The 19851-nt window shown below is 36.6% G+C and overlaps 1 protein-coding gene across 2 annotated transcripts in view; it reads right to left on the bottom strand.

Annotated features, from left to right (window-relative positions):
• The window catches only part of TLK1 (tousled like kinase 1), a 117319-nt gene that overhangs the window by 29935 nt on the left and 67533 nt on the right, over nt 1–19851 (bottom strand). For both annotated transcript variants that reach the window (XM_007534537.2, XM_060177719.1), the window contains 7 exons: nt 16658–16704; nt 15188–15280; nt 13911–14000; nt 12428–12520; nt 6802–6912; nt 6551–6687; nt 4991–5179 (listed from right to left, as the gene is read on the bottom strand). In XM_007534537.2, coding sequence (XP_007534599.1) covers nt 4991–5179; nt 6551–6687; nt 6802–6912; nt 12428–12520; nt 13911–14000; nt 15188–15280; nt 16658–16704 — 760 coding nt within the window. The remainder of the gene's footprint in view (nt 1–4990; nt 5180–6550; nt 6688–6801; nt 6913–12427; nt 12521–13910; nt 14001–15187; nt 15281–16657; nt 16705–19851) is intronic.

The following is a 19851-nucleotide window of genomic DNA, read 5'->3' as shown; positions in this document are numbered from 1 at the left end:
CACTCACTACCGCCTGACTCCCGCAAACTATTTCTAAAACTTGTTAGAACTATGGTGGTTACACTGGGAAGTGGGATGGTGGGGACACAGAATTTGGTGGTGGTTGTGGCATGGAACTATACACCGTAATCTTACAATCCTGTAACCCACTGTTAATCACAAATAAAAAATTGGGAAAAAAGTCCATCTATCAAAGTAAAAACAAATGAGAGAGAGAGAGAGAGAGGACACTTTATACCTCTAGGAATGCCATACATTAGAAAAGACAGAAATATGAACTGTTGGAGATGCTGAGAGTGGGGAAAGGATGGATGAATAAACTCTTCTTATAGTGCTAGTGGGAACGTGAATTTGCTTAACCCCTGTAGAGTCTGGGAACTCACCAAACACTAGGAATAGACCTATCCTTGACTTAGCTATTCCTATTCTGGAAATATGTCCAAAGGAAACAAAGACACCCATCCAAAGAGATCTATGTACACCTATATCCATAGTCATGAAGACTGTAATAGTCCCAAATAGGAAGCAACTGAGATATTCAACAACAGATGAGTGACTTAGAAAGTTGTGGTATATATACGAAATGGGATGCCATGCAGCTGTTAAATGATGAATCATCTTGGATAAAACCTGAAGGAATCATGTTAAGTGAGATAAGTCAAAAAGAGCAGGATTATCAGATGATCTCACTCTTCAGTATAATTTAAGAATCAAAAAGAGAAAAGGAAAACACAAAGTAAAACTTGGGACTGGATGTAGTATATTGTCCAAAAACAAAACACTCAGGGGAAGGAGGGGTAGGGAAGTGGTGGAGGGTTTGGGAGGTCCTGGTGCATGATAATGGGAAAGGAACTCAGTTTGGGGTGAGAGTGTTTTGCAGACAACTATCATAAGGACCTGAGAAACTATACCCATGTGTCAAGAACTATACTGTAAACCATTAACTCCCCAATAAAATGGGGAAAAAAAGACAGTAAAAAATAAATAACTTCAAATTACTACTAACCTAAAACTCTAAAACCAGTAAAAATATTTCAAAGAAGCAAAATTAAGTTATTTTCAGACCAGCAAGTTATGATATAATAGAATAATTTCATTTGCTACTCCAAGTATTATTACCTGAGAGTTAGTTTTAAGTCAACATAAGTAATAGAACAGAATGGAAAGGAGGCAAGCCAATAATCAAACTACAGTTAGGGTTGTTAGCATTGTGAAGATAAGCAGGAAGCAAAACATTGTGACAAATGGAAAAATAATCTACTGAGAAGGAAAACGTGGAAAGTGCTTCTGTACTGTCATTTAGTACAGTTGGCCTTCCATTATAACCCTATTTCGACATCCAGAGTCTATCAAGTTTACATATATACTGTTATGATGATGGTCTGTATGCAACATACACAGACATTTTTTTTTCTTGTTACTATTCCCTAAACAATATAGTAGATACATAATATATATATACTGTATAGGTACTGTAAGAATTTGGTTTTTTTCGTTAGAGACTGAGAGAAATTGAATTGAGAGGGATGGGAGAGACAGAAAGATACCTGCAGTCCTCCTTCGCCAGTTGTGAGGCTTTCCCCCTGCAGGTGGGGATCAGGAGCTTGAACCCAGGTCCTTATGCACTGAAGTGTATGTGTTTAACCAGGTGTATGTGTTTAACCTGGCCCCAGTACTATAAGAACTTTAAAGGTGATTTAATATATACAGAAGGATGTGCATAAGTTAAATGCAAATACCCTGCTATTAAAATACTGACGAACTCAAGCAGAGATTTTGATATCTGTGGACGTTGTGGATAAAGCAAACAATAATTCTATTTACTGAACACTTTGCATATGCCAGGAACTATGAGTTGCAGGCTGGAGACATAACAGTGAGATTATAAGCTACAACAGTCAGGCACGTGTACTCATGACTAGTGGGCACCTAAATTGAGGGAAACTGGAGAGAACTAAAAAAATACTAAACATAAAAGTAACAATGAGACATTTAAGAAACTATATAGTTATATATTTAATTATTGATCTATACTGACACATAATTATTAATGTATATTTACTTATTAAATGTATTTTTAAAAAGAGACATGGACCTCTCTGGAGATATTGATAATAAAGGATAAACTAAAAAAGTCATGAAAGGTAGAAGATGGGAGGCTGGCTACACAGAACTCTGGTGGTGGCTGTGGTGTGGAGCAGCTATACATTATAATCTTAAAATACTGGGACCCACTACTAATCACAAATAAAAAATGGAAAATGAAATAAAAGGTGATCCACTTTTTCTAAAAAGAAAAAGAAAAAGTAAGTCAAGAAAGGGGCCAGCAAAACAGTTAAGTTATATAGTGTGCTACTCTGACATGTGTGTGACCCAGGCTGGAGTCTCACCCCCGCTGCACTGAAGGAAGTCTGGTGTGGTGGTATCTTTCAATGTCTCTCTGTCTCTAAAAACAACAAGAATAAAAATTTAAAAAGTCATGAAAATAGGAAGAACTAGGCAAAGAAAAATATCAAAGATGTTTCCAGCGTCACTGATTGAGTGAGTGGTGGTGCTATCACTGAAGAGACAACTTATACTACAGAATTTATTATTTCTGGGGAAAATGAATTCTTATTCTTCAGAGGTCAAAGAAAAGTTTTCAGAAGAGAAACTACAGGGGCTGGATAATGGCACACTTGCTAGGGTGCATAAGTTATCAGGTATAAAGACCCCTGATTCAAGCACCCAGTCCTCACTTGCAAGGGGGAAGCTTCATGAGCAGTAAAGCAGTATTACAGGTGTCTCTCTCATCCTCCCTTGTCAATTCTGTCTCTACCAACAACAACAAAATAATAATAAATAAAATAAATAAAAAATGAGAGAATTAGTATGTTGGGGGATTAAAAAGATGAATAGAAATTATGGCAATGAGGGGGAAACACTGATCAACAGCAAAAGATGAGGCTAGAGAAGTCAGAAGGAATCATAACAAAAGGGACAAATGAATTATCTTAGAAGATAATTTTAATAATTTTAATTTATTTATTATTTATTTATATTTTTTAATATTTATTTTATTTATTCCCTTTCATTGCCCTTGTTTTATTGTTGTAGTCGTTATTGGATAGGACAGAGAGAAATGGAGAGAGGAGGGGAAGGCAGAGAGGAGGAGAGAAAGATAGACACCTGCAGACCTGCTTCACCGCCTGTGAAGCGACTTCCCTGCAGGTGGGGAGCCGGGGTTCAAACCGGGATGTTTATGCCGGTCCTTGTGCTTTGCGCCACCTGCGCTTAACCTGCTGCGCTACAGCCCGACTCCCCAGAGAGTCATTTTTATTAAAATTTATTAAAATTTTTATTAAAGGGAGTCGGGCTGTAGCACAGTGGGTTAAGCGCAGGTGGCGCAAAGCACAAGGACCAGCATAAGGATCCCGGTTCGAACCCCGGCTCCCCACCTGCAGGGGAGTCGCTTCACAGGTGGTGAAGCAGGTCTGCAGGTGTCTATCTTTCTCTCCCCTCTCTGTCTTCCCCTCCTCTCTCCGTTTCTCTCTGTCCTATCCAACAACGACGACAACAACAATAATAACTACAACAATAAAACAACAAGGGCAACAAAAGGGAATAAATAAATAAAATAAAATATTTTTTTAAAAAAATGACTCTCTGGGGAGGCCCGGAAGGTGGCACACCTAGTTGAGTACACACATTATCATGTGCAAGGACTCAGGTTTGAGCCCCTGCTCCCCACCTGCAAGGAGGATGCTTCACAAATGGTGGAACAGGTCTGCGGGTATGATTCTTCCTTTCTGTCTCCCTCTCTTCTCTCAATGTCTCTGTCCTATCAAATAAAATAGGAAGAAGAAACAAAAAAGGGGAGAAATGGCCACCTGGAGTGATGGATGTGTAGTGCTGGCACTATGCCCCAGTAATAACCTTGGTGACAATAACAAAAAAGAATTTAAAAAAATGACTACGTGGTCTGGGAGGTTGTACAGTGGGTATGCACTGAACTTGCAAGCCTGAAGTCCCAAGGTTGAACCCTAGCAACATATATACCAGAGCAATGCTCTGGCTTGTTTGTTTTCACTCTCCTCAATAAATAAGTAAGTCTTAAATAAATAACCCTGACTTCAATGTAAAAACGTACGGGAGGAGCCAGGCAGTAGAGGAGCCAGGCAGTAGCGTACCCAGTAGAACACACACATTGCATGCATGAAGATGTGGGTTCAAGCCCCTGGTCCCCACCTGCAGGATGAAGCAGTGACACAGGTGGCACTCATGCACTGCCTGCCCCCCCCCATTTCTGTCTTTAATAGGAAAAAAAAGAAAAGAAACAATGGCCACCAGAAGTGGTGTTGTCTTGCAAGCACTGAGTCTCAGTGATGATAAATACATAAACAAACAAATTAAAGTGAATTGTAGGACTAGATCAAAGCTAAATGGAGGGGCCTAAAAATCATACAATTAAAGAGATTGCAGTAACTTGAATTAAAATTGTGTCATGGGGTTCGAGTTAAAGCTAACATATACATTCTTCTATCTACACACCCACTCATCCACCTCCTTTATCAGCAATATGTTTGCTAATTTACAAAGAGCAAATAATACACTAAGCTGAAAATATTGATAAGCAGATGCTTTATCTTCAATTTATAGCAGCCCTTCAAAATTAGGAAAGGCTGGAAGGAGGAAGTGGATTTTATAGACTTCGAAAGATAGCAGGGGGGAGGGGAAGAATACTGATGGGAAGAATGAATTAGAATAATCAAAACTGATTCTATCATGCAGACATGAAATGGGGACAACTCCCTGTAGCTACATAATCTTCACTCTTTAAGGTCAAAGACATTTGAAGCTTATTATCAATTTAGAGGTAAATTTCCATTATTGCCATTCTTCCAAGCTATGACTATTTTTACTCTTTAAATATTAAATTACAAATAACATCCACTCTTAACATTAATGCTAATCACTAACAGTTTTAAAAATAATAAAAATGGAGGCTTACAGTTGTGGTAAATTTGGTCTAACAAAAGGATCATTTTCTGCTCCATTGACAGCTTTGTTTTTCCTTTGTTTTGGTTCAGAATTAGTAGAGAGTGCCTGAGAATTATTAGCTGTGGGAGGTTTGCGTTTGGCTAGAAGTTTCCTTTGCCTTTCTATGTCTTCCCTTTGTTGATTTACCCATTCTTGTTGCCTGTTGAAACAAAGAAAAAGAAAACCTTATTAACTTTCCATTATATTTCACAGTTAAAGCTATGAAAATATATTAATAAACACGAAAAATCACACACTAAGACCATATATTATGATCTTATGGTGCTACCCTTGTGAAAAATATCTCTACGTTTCATTTTAGCCCCAGTGATTTTAATCCAATGATGGGCACATACTAGGTATTAAATACATAACCAGTGAATGAAATACATGAGCTATTAAAAAATTAAGAGTTCAGTACGGGGTATTTTATACATGCAGTTTGTCAGTATCTGCCAAAAACTGGGGGGTGGGGGGGGGCTGATCATGGTGTTGAGAAGTAAGTAATAAAAGTAAAAATATTTGTGCTTGCTATTCAAGAACCCAAAGGTCACTAGTTTTAAACACTAATACCACTTCTCTTACAAAAACTATAAGAAGGAGATATTTCTTTATTAGGCGTTTAATCAAATGGTTCACAAGATTATAAAGTTACAATAAGATTACAAGGACAATCAACATCAAACCCATTCAAGTCCTATGACCCTCCCACCACTATAACCATGATAGCCAGTACAGTTCTCATAATTAAACCCATTCAAGTCCTATGACCCTCCCACCACTATAACCATGATAGCCAGTACAGTTCTCATAATTAAAACTATTGTAAAAATATCACAGCAGTAGGGGCCAGGCAGTGGCACTTAACCTGGTTAAGCGCACACATTATAGTGCACAAGGACCCAGGTTCAAGCCCCTGGTCCCCACCTGCAGGGGGAAAGCTTCATGAGTGGTGAAGCAGGGCTGCAGGTGTCTCTCTTTCTCTCTATTGCCCCCCTCTTTCAATTTTTGTCTCTATCCAATAATAATAATAATAAATAAAAATATTTTAAAAATATGATAGGAGGGATTTGTTTTACACTTCATCTCAGAAATGCTAACGTCATATGTTCATTTCAACTGATTCATGATTTCTTTGTATCTGAGGGAAGGGAGGGAAAAAAATTCTGTTTTTTCCATAGGAATAGAGAGAAGTCATATACTAAATAGAAAACTGAAATAGGGATAAAGGAGTCAGAAAGAAAGTAGAAAAATCACATGATATATAGTCATAAATACCAATCTTCCAATGAAACTTGTTTTTCTTCCCATGAAGGTCATTTTGTATTTTGGAAAATCATGTGTAATACACCAAAAAGGACAGAATAAAATTCCTTTTATCCATTTTCCCTGAAAATATACTGAATTCTATGATTTCAACTAGTGGTAAAGAGTAGACATATAACATAATTCTAAATGTAAAGTCTTAGAAAATATTAGGAACCGAAAGGAATTAGGAACCTAAATGTTCTTAAATGTAAGAATGACTAACTTCACAAGATTCTGAAATGCAAAACCATCTGTCCATTGTTCAGTAAATGAAGCACCGTGTCTAACTGTTGTAAAGTGCCCAAGGCGTAATCTGTCTTGCATACTCTTCTCTCTGCTTGACAGTTTTTCTTGTGTACTCTGAAAAAGAGGAAGAAAAAAAAAAATCACACAATTTTACTCACTTAATTTTTAAGTGTATAAGGAAAAGGGGACTAATGAAAAGGAGGGAAAATTTACTAAACTCTTAATTACCTTTTCAATGAGCAGTTTCTTGCTCATTGAGATGCACTTATTTAATCGCTCTTTATATTTTTCAAGTAATTTTTGTTGTTCATCTATTTGTCTTCTGAGATCACAGTTAGCCTATAACATAAATGAAAAACGACTAAGAATTTGTATTTATGAGACGCTTAGGAATATTTTTAAATGTTTTGAGTAAATGACACAAAATGAAGGAATTAACAAGATTAAGTATGGCAAAACAAGAGAAATATTTTTTACAATGGGGTGTTATTAAACACTGCTTATTAACTGTGTAGTAGAATTTTTTTTTAAAAAAAGTATTTATTTATTTATTCATTCCCTTTTGTTGCGCTTGTTGTTTTATTGTTGTAGTTATTATTGATGATGTCGTTGGATAGGACAGAGAGAAATGGAGAGAGGAGGGGAAGACAGAGGGGGAGAGAAAGATAGACACCTGCAGACCTGCTTCACTGGTTGTGAAGCAACTACCTTGCAGGTGGGGAGCTGGGGGCTTGAACTGGGATCCTTCTGCCAGTCCTTACTTTGTGCCACGTGCGCTTAACCTGCAACGCTACTGCCCAACTCCCTGTGTAGAATTCATACACAAATTTCCTATGTTCAAATCCACACTCAGATGCATGTAAACTTGGCTAAATTATGTAATGTACATAAACATTAGTTTAGTATTCTTATTTCTAAAATAAGGAAAACATCATTTACCTAATTTAAAAGTAACTGAAATATAGCAAGTAAAGTAACACTTAAAAATAAATGTGAATTTTCTTCCATTTCTTGTAACCAATAAAAGTTATTTCACAATTAAACTTGTAGGTGACACTGTAGTTTCCAATCCAGTATTATATCCAGGATGTTTCTTGCAAATAGGGTACCTTCCCTGTCCTCCATCCACCAGTACTTTCAGAGAGATGCACACTCTAGCAATTTGGTAGGTGAGTTTTTTTGTTTTGTTTTTATTGTTCTTTGTTTTGTTTTTAGTTAAGCCCAGGAGATAAATCTAATTAGCAATAACCTGGAAGACTTTTTGGCACGCAGGCACCTACACTTTCATGTGTTCTGAGAAGTTCTAGGATGGAGCATGAAAACTCAATTCTAATATCCCATAGTAATGAAGATGCTTTTGATCTTTGAGAACCACAGGCCTAGGCAAATCATGGTAAATGTCAGAAGACCGTGGCAGAATACTGTAAATTCTAGAATAAATTGTAATCTAAAACGACATGCCAAATAAAATTGCTTCTCCACTAGGGAGATAGCATAATGGTTACGCAAAAGACTTTTATGGTCTAATATTACTCAGGTATTAAAAATGGTGATTTCACTGTTTTCAGCCCATCTTGGATGGAGCTTGAAGAAATCATGTTAAGTGAAATAAGTCAGAAACAGAAGGATGAATATGGAGTGATCTCACTCAACGACAGAAGTTGAGAAACAAGATCAGAAGAGAAAACACTAAGCAGAACCCAGACTGGAGTTGGTGCACTGCACCCAAGTGAAAGACTCTGGGGTGGGTGGGGGAAGAGTACAGATCCTATAACAGGATGACAGAGGACCTAGTGGGGGTTGTATTGTTATATGGAAAACTGAGAAATGTTATGCATGTACAAACTATTGTATTTACTGGAGACTGTAAAACATTAATCCCCCAATAAAGGAAAAAATACAAAAAAATACACCAGAGATTTAAAAAAAATAATTAACAAATAAAAAATAAAGGAAAAAAAAAAAAGACTTTTATGCTCTGAGGCCCCAGGCTTAAATTTGAGTGTCGCCAAAAGCCAGAACTGAGCAGTTCTAGTTAGAAATAAAATTGATTGAGGTGGGGGTAGATAGCATAATGACTATGCAAACAGTCAAGCTTGGGGCTCCATAGTCCCAGGTTCAATTCCCCATACCACCATAAGCCTGAGCTGAGCTGAGCTGAACTGAGCAGTGTTCCAATTTAAAAGACAAAAACCATATATATATTTGAGAAAAAGAAAGTAAGATTTTCAAAATAAAAGGTAAAATAAAAACATTTTCAGAGGAACATGTCATTTAGCATCAACAGACCCTCACTGTTAAACAGACCCTCACTGTTAGCTGCAATTCAAACAAAACTCCTGCAAACGGTGTAACACCTGAGAAACAGATTCTAATGTTTCTCTAAAACTACCAAAAGTTGCCAAAATGAGGGATTATCTATTTAACTGCAATCAAGTTTTAATATAAAGTTGCAAGAAGTATGATCAACTAAATATATTTTCCTTTATTACAAGTAAAAAAAAAAAAAAAAAAGAAGCTGATATGTACCCAGCTAAAAGGTTACATCTCTACTCCTCTGGCAGCTAAGAATGGTGGACGAGATAAAATGCAAGTTATTCAATGAATTATTCAAGAAAAGTTGTACGGAGACATGCTTCTTGCTATTTCAATTCCTATGATCTATTTAAGAACACAGCTATCGAATTACAACTAAGAAATATTTTGTACCTTCAAAAGGGAATCCATGACAAAGTAAAAAAAAAGGAGAAAAACAGAAGTCAAGACCCCACATGACACTGCAGACATCATACCTGAGTTGTCTACTTTTGTTCTTCTCTCAAGAAATAATATTGTATTTCATCTAAAGTACTGTTGGCTATATTTTGTTACAAACAGCCAAACAAAACTGTTAAAAGCTGTGATGCAGGAATACACTAACATGAAACATGGTAGGGGCTACAGTATTAGATCCACTAGTATATGGAAGCAACATTGTATGATTGCTTTCCGGCAGCAAAGAGTGGGTTTTTAATTAAGTGAGCTGAACAAGTGGTCATGAATACGAAAAGAACTTTAAAACACAACTTCATGGCACATTCTAAAAAAAATTAAAATAAGGGAGTCGGGCGGTAGCACAGCTAAGCGCATGTGGCACAAAGTGCAAGGACCAGCATAAGGATCCCAGTTCGAGCCCCCGGCTCCCCACCTGCAGGTGAAGGTCTGCAGGTGTCTATCTTTTTCTCCCCCTCTCTGTCTTCCCCTCCTCTCTCCATTTCTCTCTGTCCTATCCAACAACAATGACATCAATAACAACATAAATAACTCCAACAACAATAAAAAACAAGGGCAACAAAAGGGGAAATAAAAAAAAAAACAGTGAAATTAACAATTTACACTGAAAAACCCAATTAGGCTGGGTAAACAGCATAATGATTATACAAAAGACTTTCACGCCTGAGACTCTGAGGTCCTAGGTTCAATCTCCACTACCATCATTATGAAAGAAAAAGAATCAAATCATGAGACTTATAAAATAATAGTTTTTGGCATACCTTTAGCAGTAATTTGGCATAAAGGAAACAAACTCTAAGTAAAAAGACATATTCAGCTATAAAGAAAGCAGAAGGGTCGAGGAAGTACCCCAGTCTGTGAAACGACACGATTTGTGAGACTGAGGGCCCAGAGGTCACACAGGCTTAATTCAAGATACCACCTTAAGTCAGAGATGAGTAGAACTCTGATCCTCTCTCACTCTTCATTCTCTCATACTAACTAAAAAGGAAGGAAGGAAGGAAGGAAGGAAGGAAGGGAGGGCGGGCGGGCAGGAAAGAGAAATTAAAGCATAACACACTAAAAGAATGATCAACAGAGACCTGGCATTAATTAGAAAACAAATGCAATGAGCAAAGATGATTATCAGTTACTTCGCAGATGAAACAGGCATACTTAAATATTTCTGATGATGCTAGGTAGGAATAACCAGTGGCTGCATAACAGAAGTTATCATATTACATCCATGCCAACTTGGTAAAAAATTTTTTTTAATCTGATAATAACAAGGCTAGGCAAAGTCAATGAGCAATAATATTACTTTATGCCCACCTCTGATAGAGTGCAGACTGTCTCAACCTTTTTGAAAAATCAGGCATTTTAAGCTAATGTGAAGATGTGCACGCTTTGTATCCTGTCCATGTCTTTTAAGCATATGCCACAGAGAAACTCTTTCACATCTGCCCAATAAAATATGTACAAAGAATGTTCTTACAAAGAACTTTCTTTTGTAAAAACTTTTTTATATTTATTTTTTTTGTTGCCCTTTTTGTTTTTCATTGTTGTTGTAGTTATTATGTTGTTGTTATTGATGTCATTGTCGTTAGAACAGAGAGAAATGTAGAGGGATGGAAGACAGAGAGGGGGAGAGAAAGACGGACACCTGCAGACCTGCTTCACCACCTGTGAAGGGACTCCCCTGCAGATGGGGAGCCGGGGGCTCAATCCGAGATCCTTGCCAATCCTTAAGCTTTGCACCACGTGCACTTAACCCGCAGTGCTACTGCCCAACTCCCTACAAAGATCTTTCATGGTGTATGGTATAGTGTGGAAGTAAACCCATGTGATTCCATTTATTTATTTATAATCTTAATTTTAAAATTTATTTTCCCTTTTTGTTGCCCTTGTTTTATTGTTGTTATTATTGATGTCACCATTGTTAGATAGGACAGAGAGAAATAGAGAGAGAAGGGGAAGGCAGAGAGGGGGATAGAAAGACAGGTACCTGCAGACCTGCTTCACTGCCTATGAAGCGACTCTCCTGCAGGTGGGGAGCCGGGGGCCTTAACCAGGATGCTTGCACAGGTCCTTGCGCTTTGCACCCTGTGTGCTTAACCTGCTGCGCTACCGCCCAACTATTTATTTTTAAAGATTTTATTTATTTACTTATGAAAACTGGTAGGAGATAAAGAAAGAACCAGATGTCACTCTGGCATATGTATTGCCAGGGATTGCAGGGATTGAACTCAGGACCTCATGCTTGAGAGTTCAATGCCTTATCCACTGCACCACCTCCCTTCCAGACCACATTTTATTTACTTTAAAAAAAAAAATCATGTTTATTTACTAATGAGAAAGATAAAAGAGAAGGAACCAGACATCACTCTGGTACATGTGCTGCTGGAGATTGAACTCAGATCCTCATGCTTGAGAGTTCAATGCTTAATCAACTGTACCACCTCCCGGATCACACATGTAATTTTAAAATCTTTTCAATCACTATTAAATTACTAATAAAATGTTTTTAATGCTTATAACAGCAAAAAGTAGGAAAAACATGTCAACTGAGAGAAGGTAAAGTAATATATGTTCCAGTAATGTCTTAGTAAAGCAGCAGTGAAATGAATGAACTGCTTGACAAGTCTACAAACGCTTAGTACAAACAAGGACCAAAGGAGTTTTAAAAACAACTAGTGCCCAGACCTTTCATCACATTAATTTTATCAGGATGCTGCAGGATAGAGTTTATAAAATGGCTCTTACACTCTGGTGCTTCTAAAGAGCAGAAAAAGATAAGAACCACTGCTTCACACCATTCACATTCTAATGACTCTTTTTGCTGTGTCTTTTAATAAAATTTCCATTAACAATCTCAGAATTGCAACAATTACTTCATCTTCTATAATACCAAATGTTAGGTTTATAAAAAAAAATCAATTATCTTTAAAAATTAACAAAATGAAAGGACCAGAGAGATACAAAATGATTATGTCCTATGATAACCGATCAAATAAAAAATAAAATTAAAGAATGTCCTATTTCTCCAAATGCTTCTCAATTCACATGAAAAGAGCTATTTTCCCACCCGTTACATGTCACTTACCCTGAGCAAGTCATCTATTCGACCTTCCTTCTTTTCTAGGTCTTGGCTTTTATTACTTTCTAATGCTGCTAATTTCAGCATTGTGAGATCAGTCTACACGAAAGAAAGGTATTTTATTATCTCCATTATATAAATATATATACTTGTACATGTATCAGTATATACAAGCATAAAATTAGATTTTTACACTGATTCTAAAAAGCTAAGAAATTAGTGGAATATATGTGCACATCTACAGGGCATCCAAAAATATGTATGTGTGTGTGTATATGATATATATATATTTTAATGCCACCAGGGTTATTGTAGGGGGTTGGTGCCTACACAATGCATATATCACTTTTGGCAGCCTTTTCCCCCTTCCTTTGGTAGAAACAAAAATTGCAGGGGAAGGGAAGAACAGAGAGGGAGAAAGACAGGTAGACAGCTGCAGCATTGCTACACCACTCATGAAGCTTCTGCTCTATAGATGGGAGCTGGGGATTTGAACCTGGGCCCTTGCACATAATGTGAGCTCTAACATCTTTCTTTCTAACACTATAAAATTTTGACAAAACATTTAAAAGACTATAAACTTTTTAGAATAATAACATACTCTTCATTAAAATTCAGGGTGAGCACTGCTTTGTGTAAGCAACACTATTTTTTTGAAAGCCTTTGCCCCCCCAAAAAGGGAGAGGGGAACAGAAATTAGCAAGATAACTGAAGTGACCATGCAAAAATCCAGTCTCCCAATGCTGACACAATACCCTAAAAAAATGTTAAAAATTAAAATGAAAGTGTTTATTACCCAAACTAAAGGTAAGTGTGAAATACCTGGTTTATTCAATTTTCAAATAATTTTCTAACTGTGTAGTATTTATGAATAAACACAGGCACTCAACGTGAGCTGTTTTTTTAAAATATTTGTTTATTTCTCCCTTTTTTTTGTTGCCCTTGTTTTTATTGTTGTCATTATTGTCACTGTTGTTGGATAGGACAGAGAGAAATGGAGAGAGTAGCGGAAGACAGAGAGGGGGGCAAGAAAGACAGACACCTGCAGACCTGCTTCACTGCTTGTGAAGCGACTCCCCCTGCATGTGGGGAGCCGGGGGCTCAAATCGGGATCCTTACACAGGTCCTTGCGCTTTGCACCATGTGTGCTTAGTCTGCTGCGCTACTGCCCAATTCCCAATGAGCAGTTTTAATACCCACAAACGACAAGCTTCATGAAGATTCTGATCATATGTACTTAGCTACTAAAAAGAAATCAGTAAATAGAACTAGCATTTCATGGCTTTTCTATTAATCTGTTAAAAACATTTAAGTGGTATGCAACAAAGGACAAGCTGAGAGAAGAGTGGATATTTCATAGTTTCATCCTTTATAAAGGATGAAGTTTGTTTTTTTTTCAGTAGTTAACATTCTTGTTGTATAATTTTACTTTATAACAATATCTAAGGCACTTTAGAAGTTATACAAAGAACTGCTCATTACTATTTACCTGAGTAATTTTAAAGGATAACTGCTTTGGTTGCAAAATAGGGTGGTCCCCAAAAGCTAATGCAGTAGGAGAGGGGCTATTCGGTCGAACCTTAAAAGAAATAAAAATCTTTACATTAATAAATAAAGAGGTTTAGGCTTAGCAGTAACAAAACATTTCTTATTTTTTAAATTAGGATACTATGTAAATTCAAGCATAACACTAACATTAAAACTTTCAATCAGCATTTATCCAACAAGCATTTACTGAGCATCACCCTCACAGACAGTGCAGTGAGACAACCATCTACTTCCTGCTCTCCAGGAGCGTACAATCAAATGCCACTAATTTTTTTTTTTTTTTAATGCTTCCAATCTGCTGAAAAGGCCAAAAACTTTTAAAGTAGAAACATTAGAAAGAGCTTGATGCTTAAAAAGGTAAACTTGAAAAGAGCTGAGTCAATGAGATAGCTCACCTGGGAGTCTGCTAGCTTTGTCATGCACATGACCTGAGTTTCAGCCCCCAGATTACCACATGGGAGGTACTGAAGGGGTGGCTCTGTGGCAGAGCTCAGGCCTTGCATGTGTGAGGCCCCGGGCTTAACCCCTCACACCACAAAGGGTTTGGGAAAACCCTCTATTTACTATTGCCACTATTCTTATTATAGTACATGATCTTGCACATGCTGAATTTCACAGTTACTGGACCAACTTTGCTAGTTTTTTCAATTTCAGGTGGTGAGGGAGAGACACACAGTAGCACCAGAATGTCTCTCGTGGCTGGGTCTTGCCCATAGCAAGACACATGATTTCTCAGGGAAGCTATTTTCCAGCTTCCTGACATCAGTACTGCTTTTCTGGCTAGATATTAAACTTTCACAGAATCAAAATAAAGAAAAAATAAAATCCAGTAAGAAAAACAGTTCACATGAAGGAACTAGATCTTTTATGTTAAAAGCAAATATTATTTGTGTGTTTGCCACCAGGTTTCTCACCATGTCTCTAGGCCTGCATAATTTCTCCACTCCTGGTGAGCAGACACCACAGCACTGCTCCATCAGTGATGCTTCCCTCATATAGATGCTCCCATGTGGGGCTCTGGGGCTTGAACTTGGGTCCTCCCACATGGTAAAAAGTAGGTGCACCAGTGAGTACATAATGTCTCCCAGCCCTAGCAAATATCTTATATTTTTAAAATGAACACTAATATGTTAAGTTCTCTATTTAAAAGAAACAAATTATAAAAATTATTCAGCATGCATAATTCTTAGACATAAGAGTATTTGTGGAAAAACTTACAGATGAAGGAGTGGAATGTGAATGTGAATTCTGAGGAGAACGGATTGCAGGAGGTATGCCTCTTACTGGACTTGAGCCATTTCCACCTTGGTACTAAGAACAAAAGGAGATAGGGCCACTTACCAAATGAGTTTAGGGAAAAGTTATTTTAGACATGGTATTGAGAATCAACACATTTACACATACACATTAGTAAACACATCTTAAAACAGAATCATAATTCTCAGTATCTGTTAAATATCCAAATGTCTGTGGCACTATATATATGTTAAAAAAAAAAAACCCTCTTATCCTATGGTTTTTGTCAGTGTTTCCTTTTTAAAAATAAAAATTAAAAAGACTATAATAAAAAAATAAGTAAATTTAAAAAATATAGACTAAGCCCCTTTTCATGAACACCACAAAAATCTATGAACAACTGATCCTTACTTACATCGTGACAATGCATTATAATATATGAAGAGAAATTACTTCATTTGCTTCATAACTTATTTGTCATGTTTCTGTACCAAGAATGGGCAGGGAAAACAATATATTGCTCCTACTTTCCTTGAAGGCATTAGGCATGACAACAACACAGGAATGAATACAAACAATGAATACACAGGACCTTCTCTGTGTATTCATTGAACAACTTCACGCAGCCTAGAGACCTGGTCTATTTTAATCTATAGTATCTAACTAGCACATTATAATAGGCATTCAAGAGACAGGTCTTCATTTGTATCTATTCTACCTTTAATAGTCTTAATGAAAATAGTATCAACGGACAGAGTTCAACTAGAAAGGCACATAGCTAGTAGTCAACAAAGTTTTACTTTAAGTTCTGTAAATCCAAGAAGTAAAAATTATGCAGGATGAAAAGAAAATTAATGTCACTATACCTCTAGCAGTAAATTTTACTCTCAACACGAATAATTTAATGGAGTAGATTATAGTTATGTGCTTAGTCATTAATGTTTTATGATGTAAAGCTTATAGCTAAAAGTCTTTCTGTATAGAAGCATGATTGGGTAAGAAATTAAATTTACCACTTTATTATTTTCAGGGACTCCTAGATTTCGTACATTTATCATTACTAAATCTCTATGTTCCAAAAACATTTCAAAAATGTTGCTGTGGTGTAATAAAGCCTATGCTGACAGTTGAAAGAATTAAAAACTAAAAGCTATTTAAGTTTTATTCTTTACTTTTCTGTTTAAAATTTGCCTTTCAGTAGGCTCTTTCACATCTTGATCCTCAAGTTAATCATCTACAAACTAAAAATACCAACACTTTACTTTGCCTGCCTGCTAGGTTGTTTAAAGAAAATACATGATAATGTACTTTAAAATTGTCATTTACATATGTGAATGTACATTTAAATATTCATAGGAGATAATCAAAAATTGACCTTGTATTTCACAACAAAAATTTTCAGTTCTCTGCAGAAATACATTAAAAACTGGAAATATTTCTCAATTAACTTACTTCAAAATAGTCGCTAATTTTGTGGCCACGACCCCCAATACTTTTTCCTAAAATACAAAAGCAGAAAAATTTATACAGTCAGTCATGACTACCATAATATTAGAAGGAATGTAGCAACCTCACCTCTCCAATTTACACAATAGATTATATTTTAGAATGGCAGTCATGAATACCAAGGCAAAATATTTAGTCCTCATAGAGTCAGATACTAACTTCAGAAACACAAAAATGAAATGACATTTCAACAGAAACACCACATTTTAAAAGTCCCAGATAATAGAGAATCAAATAAATTTACAAAAGACCCCATTTTTTAAATTTCTTATTTATTGTAGTGCTAAGGCCTCACATATGGCATAATTCCTTTGCTCTGGGCCAACTTTGTAGTTCTTTTTGTAGTTGTAATTCTTTTTATTTGAAGAGAGGAGAGTGAGGAGTCAGTCACACAGCATCACTCCCCTACTCAAGTACTGAATTGCTCCTGTGTGTGATGGGGCCACACTTAACTGGGTGATCTTCTGTCCACTAGACTCTTTAGAATTACATTTTTAATGGTTATGAACTTTATAAAAATAAATCTTGAAACTGTAAACCATTAATCCCAATAAAAATTAAAATAAAAGTAATAGAAAAATAAATCGTGAATTAAAAATTGACAAGTAGCAGTTGGATAACTGGCAAACCAATTCATACCTGTAAATAATAATAGTAAAAGCTTTGGTTAACAGAAATAATAAGAAACTAGTAGTAACACACTTTAATGTAAATGCCATTTTGAAAAATGTTTTGATTTTTTAAAAAGTATTTTCAAATTGATAAGATTTAAAAAAAAAATTAGTTTACTAATTTGAAACCTTAATTGCTTAAAGGAATATGTACTCAGAACTGAAGTCTATGCATTAAAAACTTGAGACAGTCAATCTATTTTCCCCCTCTCATACTGATTAAATAGTGGTTTATAAGACTATAAATTAATAGGAGCATAGGTTGACATCACTCCCACTACCAGAGATCTGTGTTCCCTCCTATAGTAGAGCTGAAAAATCTACCCTTCCCTCCCCCCAGAATTTTTTACTTTGGTGCACTACTCCAAACTCAGTCAAATTCTGCTTTGCGTTTCCCTTCTAGCTCTTTCTCAACTTTCATGAGTAGGATCGATAGCTATTTTTTATAAAATATACTTTTATTTTTATTAATTTAGGTACCACTGGTTTACAACACTAAGATAAATCTGATTTAAAATACTGCTTTATTTGACAATATTGATACTGACTTAAATTACTACAGATGACAATTCTTTAAAAGTTTTGTTTTCAAATGGACTTTTTCAGCAGCTCTGTAAATATTGAATTGAGTAGCCGTGGCAATATATATAAGGCATTCAGATATTTATGTAGGCAGGTGGGCATCCATTCTTCAAACTACACAGAATATATGATTCTTTCAAATTACGAAGAAGAACTGGCAAAACCAAGGAGTAAAATACTTTCTATGATACTAACGCATACATTTTATACTTTAAAAAAGTGCCATTGCTAGGGCTTTTCAATTTCAAGCTTACTTTTTCAGATCGGAAGAGACATGGAGAGGAATACCATAGAATTGGAGTTCCCTCTAGCATAGAAAGGTTGAAGTTCAAACTTCAGTTATGTGCACTACAAAGTGCTACACAATCTAAGTGAGCTATTTCACTGGCCCTTAGCACGTTCATTTATGAATTTAATACCGACTTTTATTTACCCAATGATTTTATTCAGATATTTGTATTTAGGAAATACAAATGCAAAAACGTGAACTGAGTAAATTCAGTTAAAACGGGCAATAAATATGTATGTGTATATATAATGAAGACAAGACACTTTTTTGTTGCGGTCTAGAAGCCCAATTCCTTTCCATCACTGAACTCAAATTTTGATCTGCTAAAACTCCCTCCTCTAAAAAGCACATGCAATGTCAGGTAACACTGACTCTTACTTGGTTTTTATCCTGAGTGCATGCTCCCTTCCCACTTTATGCTCAAACACTCAGTTCTGTTTGGCTATCATCTCTTTTCTACAGTCTGTATTATACAGAAAACTTTACTCCTGCTACAATTTCAGAGATGGGTCTGGGTTCTGCAAGGGAAATAAGGCTTCTATTGGATATAATTGGTTTGGAAATGAGTACGTTTTCTGATTGTGGCCATTAAGATGACAAAAGAAGTTTGCTCTGAATTTGAAGAACTTACTTCAGGGGCTGAGGGCACAGAAAACAGTTTCTCTTTTAGGAAATACAAAAGCAGAAACGTGAACTGAGTAAATTCAGTTAAAACGGGCAATTGTTCTAAACTCCTAGGAAAATCAGACAATTTGGTGGATGGCAGACTACCAAGAAGGAAGAAAAATATTTCAATTCTTTTTTTTTTCTTTCCTCCAGGGTTATTGCTGGGATTGGTGCCTGCACCATGAATCCACTGCTCCTGGAGGCCATTTTTCCCCCTTTTGTTGCCCTTGTTGTTGTAGCCTCGTTGTGGTTATTATTATTGCCATTGTTTTTTTAAATATTTATTTTATTTATTTATTCCCTTTTGTTGCCCTTATTGTTTTATTGTTGTAGTGATTATTGTTGTCTTTATTGGATAGGACAGAGAGAAATGGAGAGAGGAGGGGAAGACAGAGAGGAGGAGAGAAAGATAGACACCTGCAGACATGCTTCACCACCTGTGAAGCGACTCCCCTGCAGGTGGGGAGCCGGGGTTCGAGCCGGGATCCTTATGCCGGTCCTTGTGCTTTGCGCCACCTGCGCTTAACCCGCTGCGCGACAGCCCGACTCCCTATTATTGCCATTGTTGATGTTGCTCGTTGTTGGATAGGACAGAGAGAAATGGAGAGAGGAGGGGAAGACAGAGAGGGGGAGAGAAAGACAGACACCTGCAGACCTGCTTCACTGCCTGTGAAGCGACTCCCCTGCAGGTGGGGAGCCAGGGGGCTCGAACCGGGATCTTACGCCGGGTCCTTGCGCTTTGCGCCACATGCGCTTAACCCACTGCGCCACCACCCGACCCCCAAAATTTCAATTCTTAAAGACAATGGGGTTGGATTATCCAGTCCAAAACTCCTACCCTATTTGGGAAACTTGTTTTTGTTTTTTAAAATATATATAAACTGTAGATGAAAACTATGTTAACATATTTTATACTAAATAAAACTTCAAAT

This window comes from Erinaceus europaeus, chromosome 18 (assembly GCF_950295315.1).
Source record: "Erinaceus europaeus chromosome 18, mEriEur2.1, whole genome shotgun sequence".
Lineage (NCBI taxonomy): Eukaryota > Metazoa > Chordata > Mammalia > Eulipotyphla > Erinaceidae > Erinaceus > Erinaceus europaeus.
This window is presented reverse-complemented; position numbering and strand designations above follow the sequence as displayed.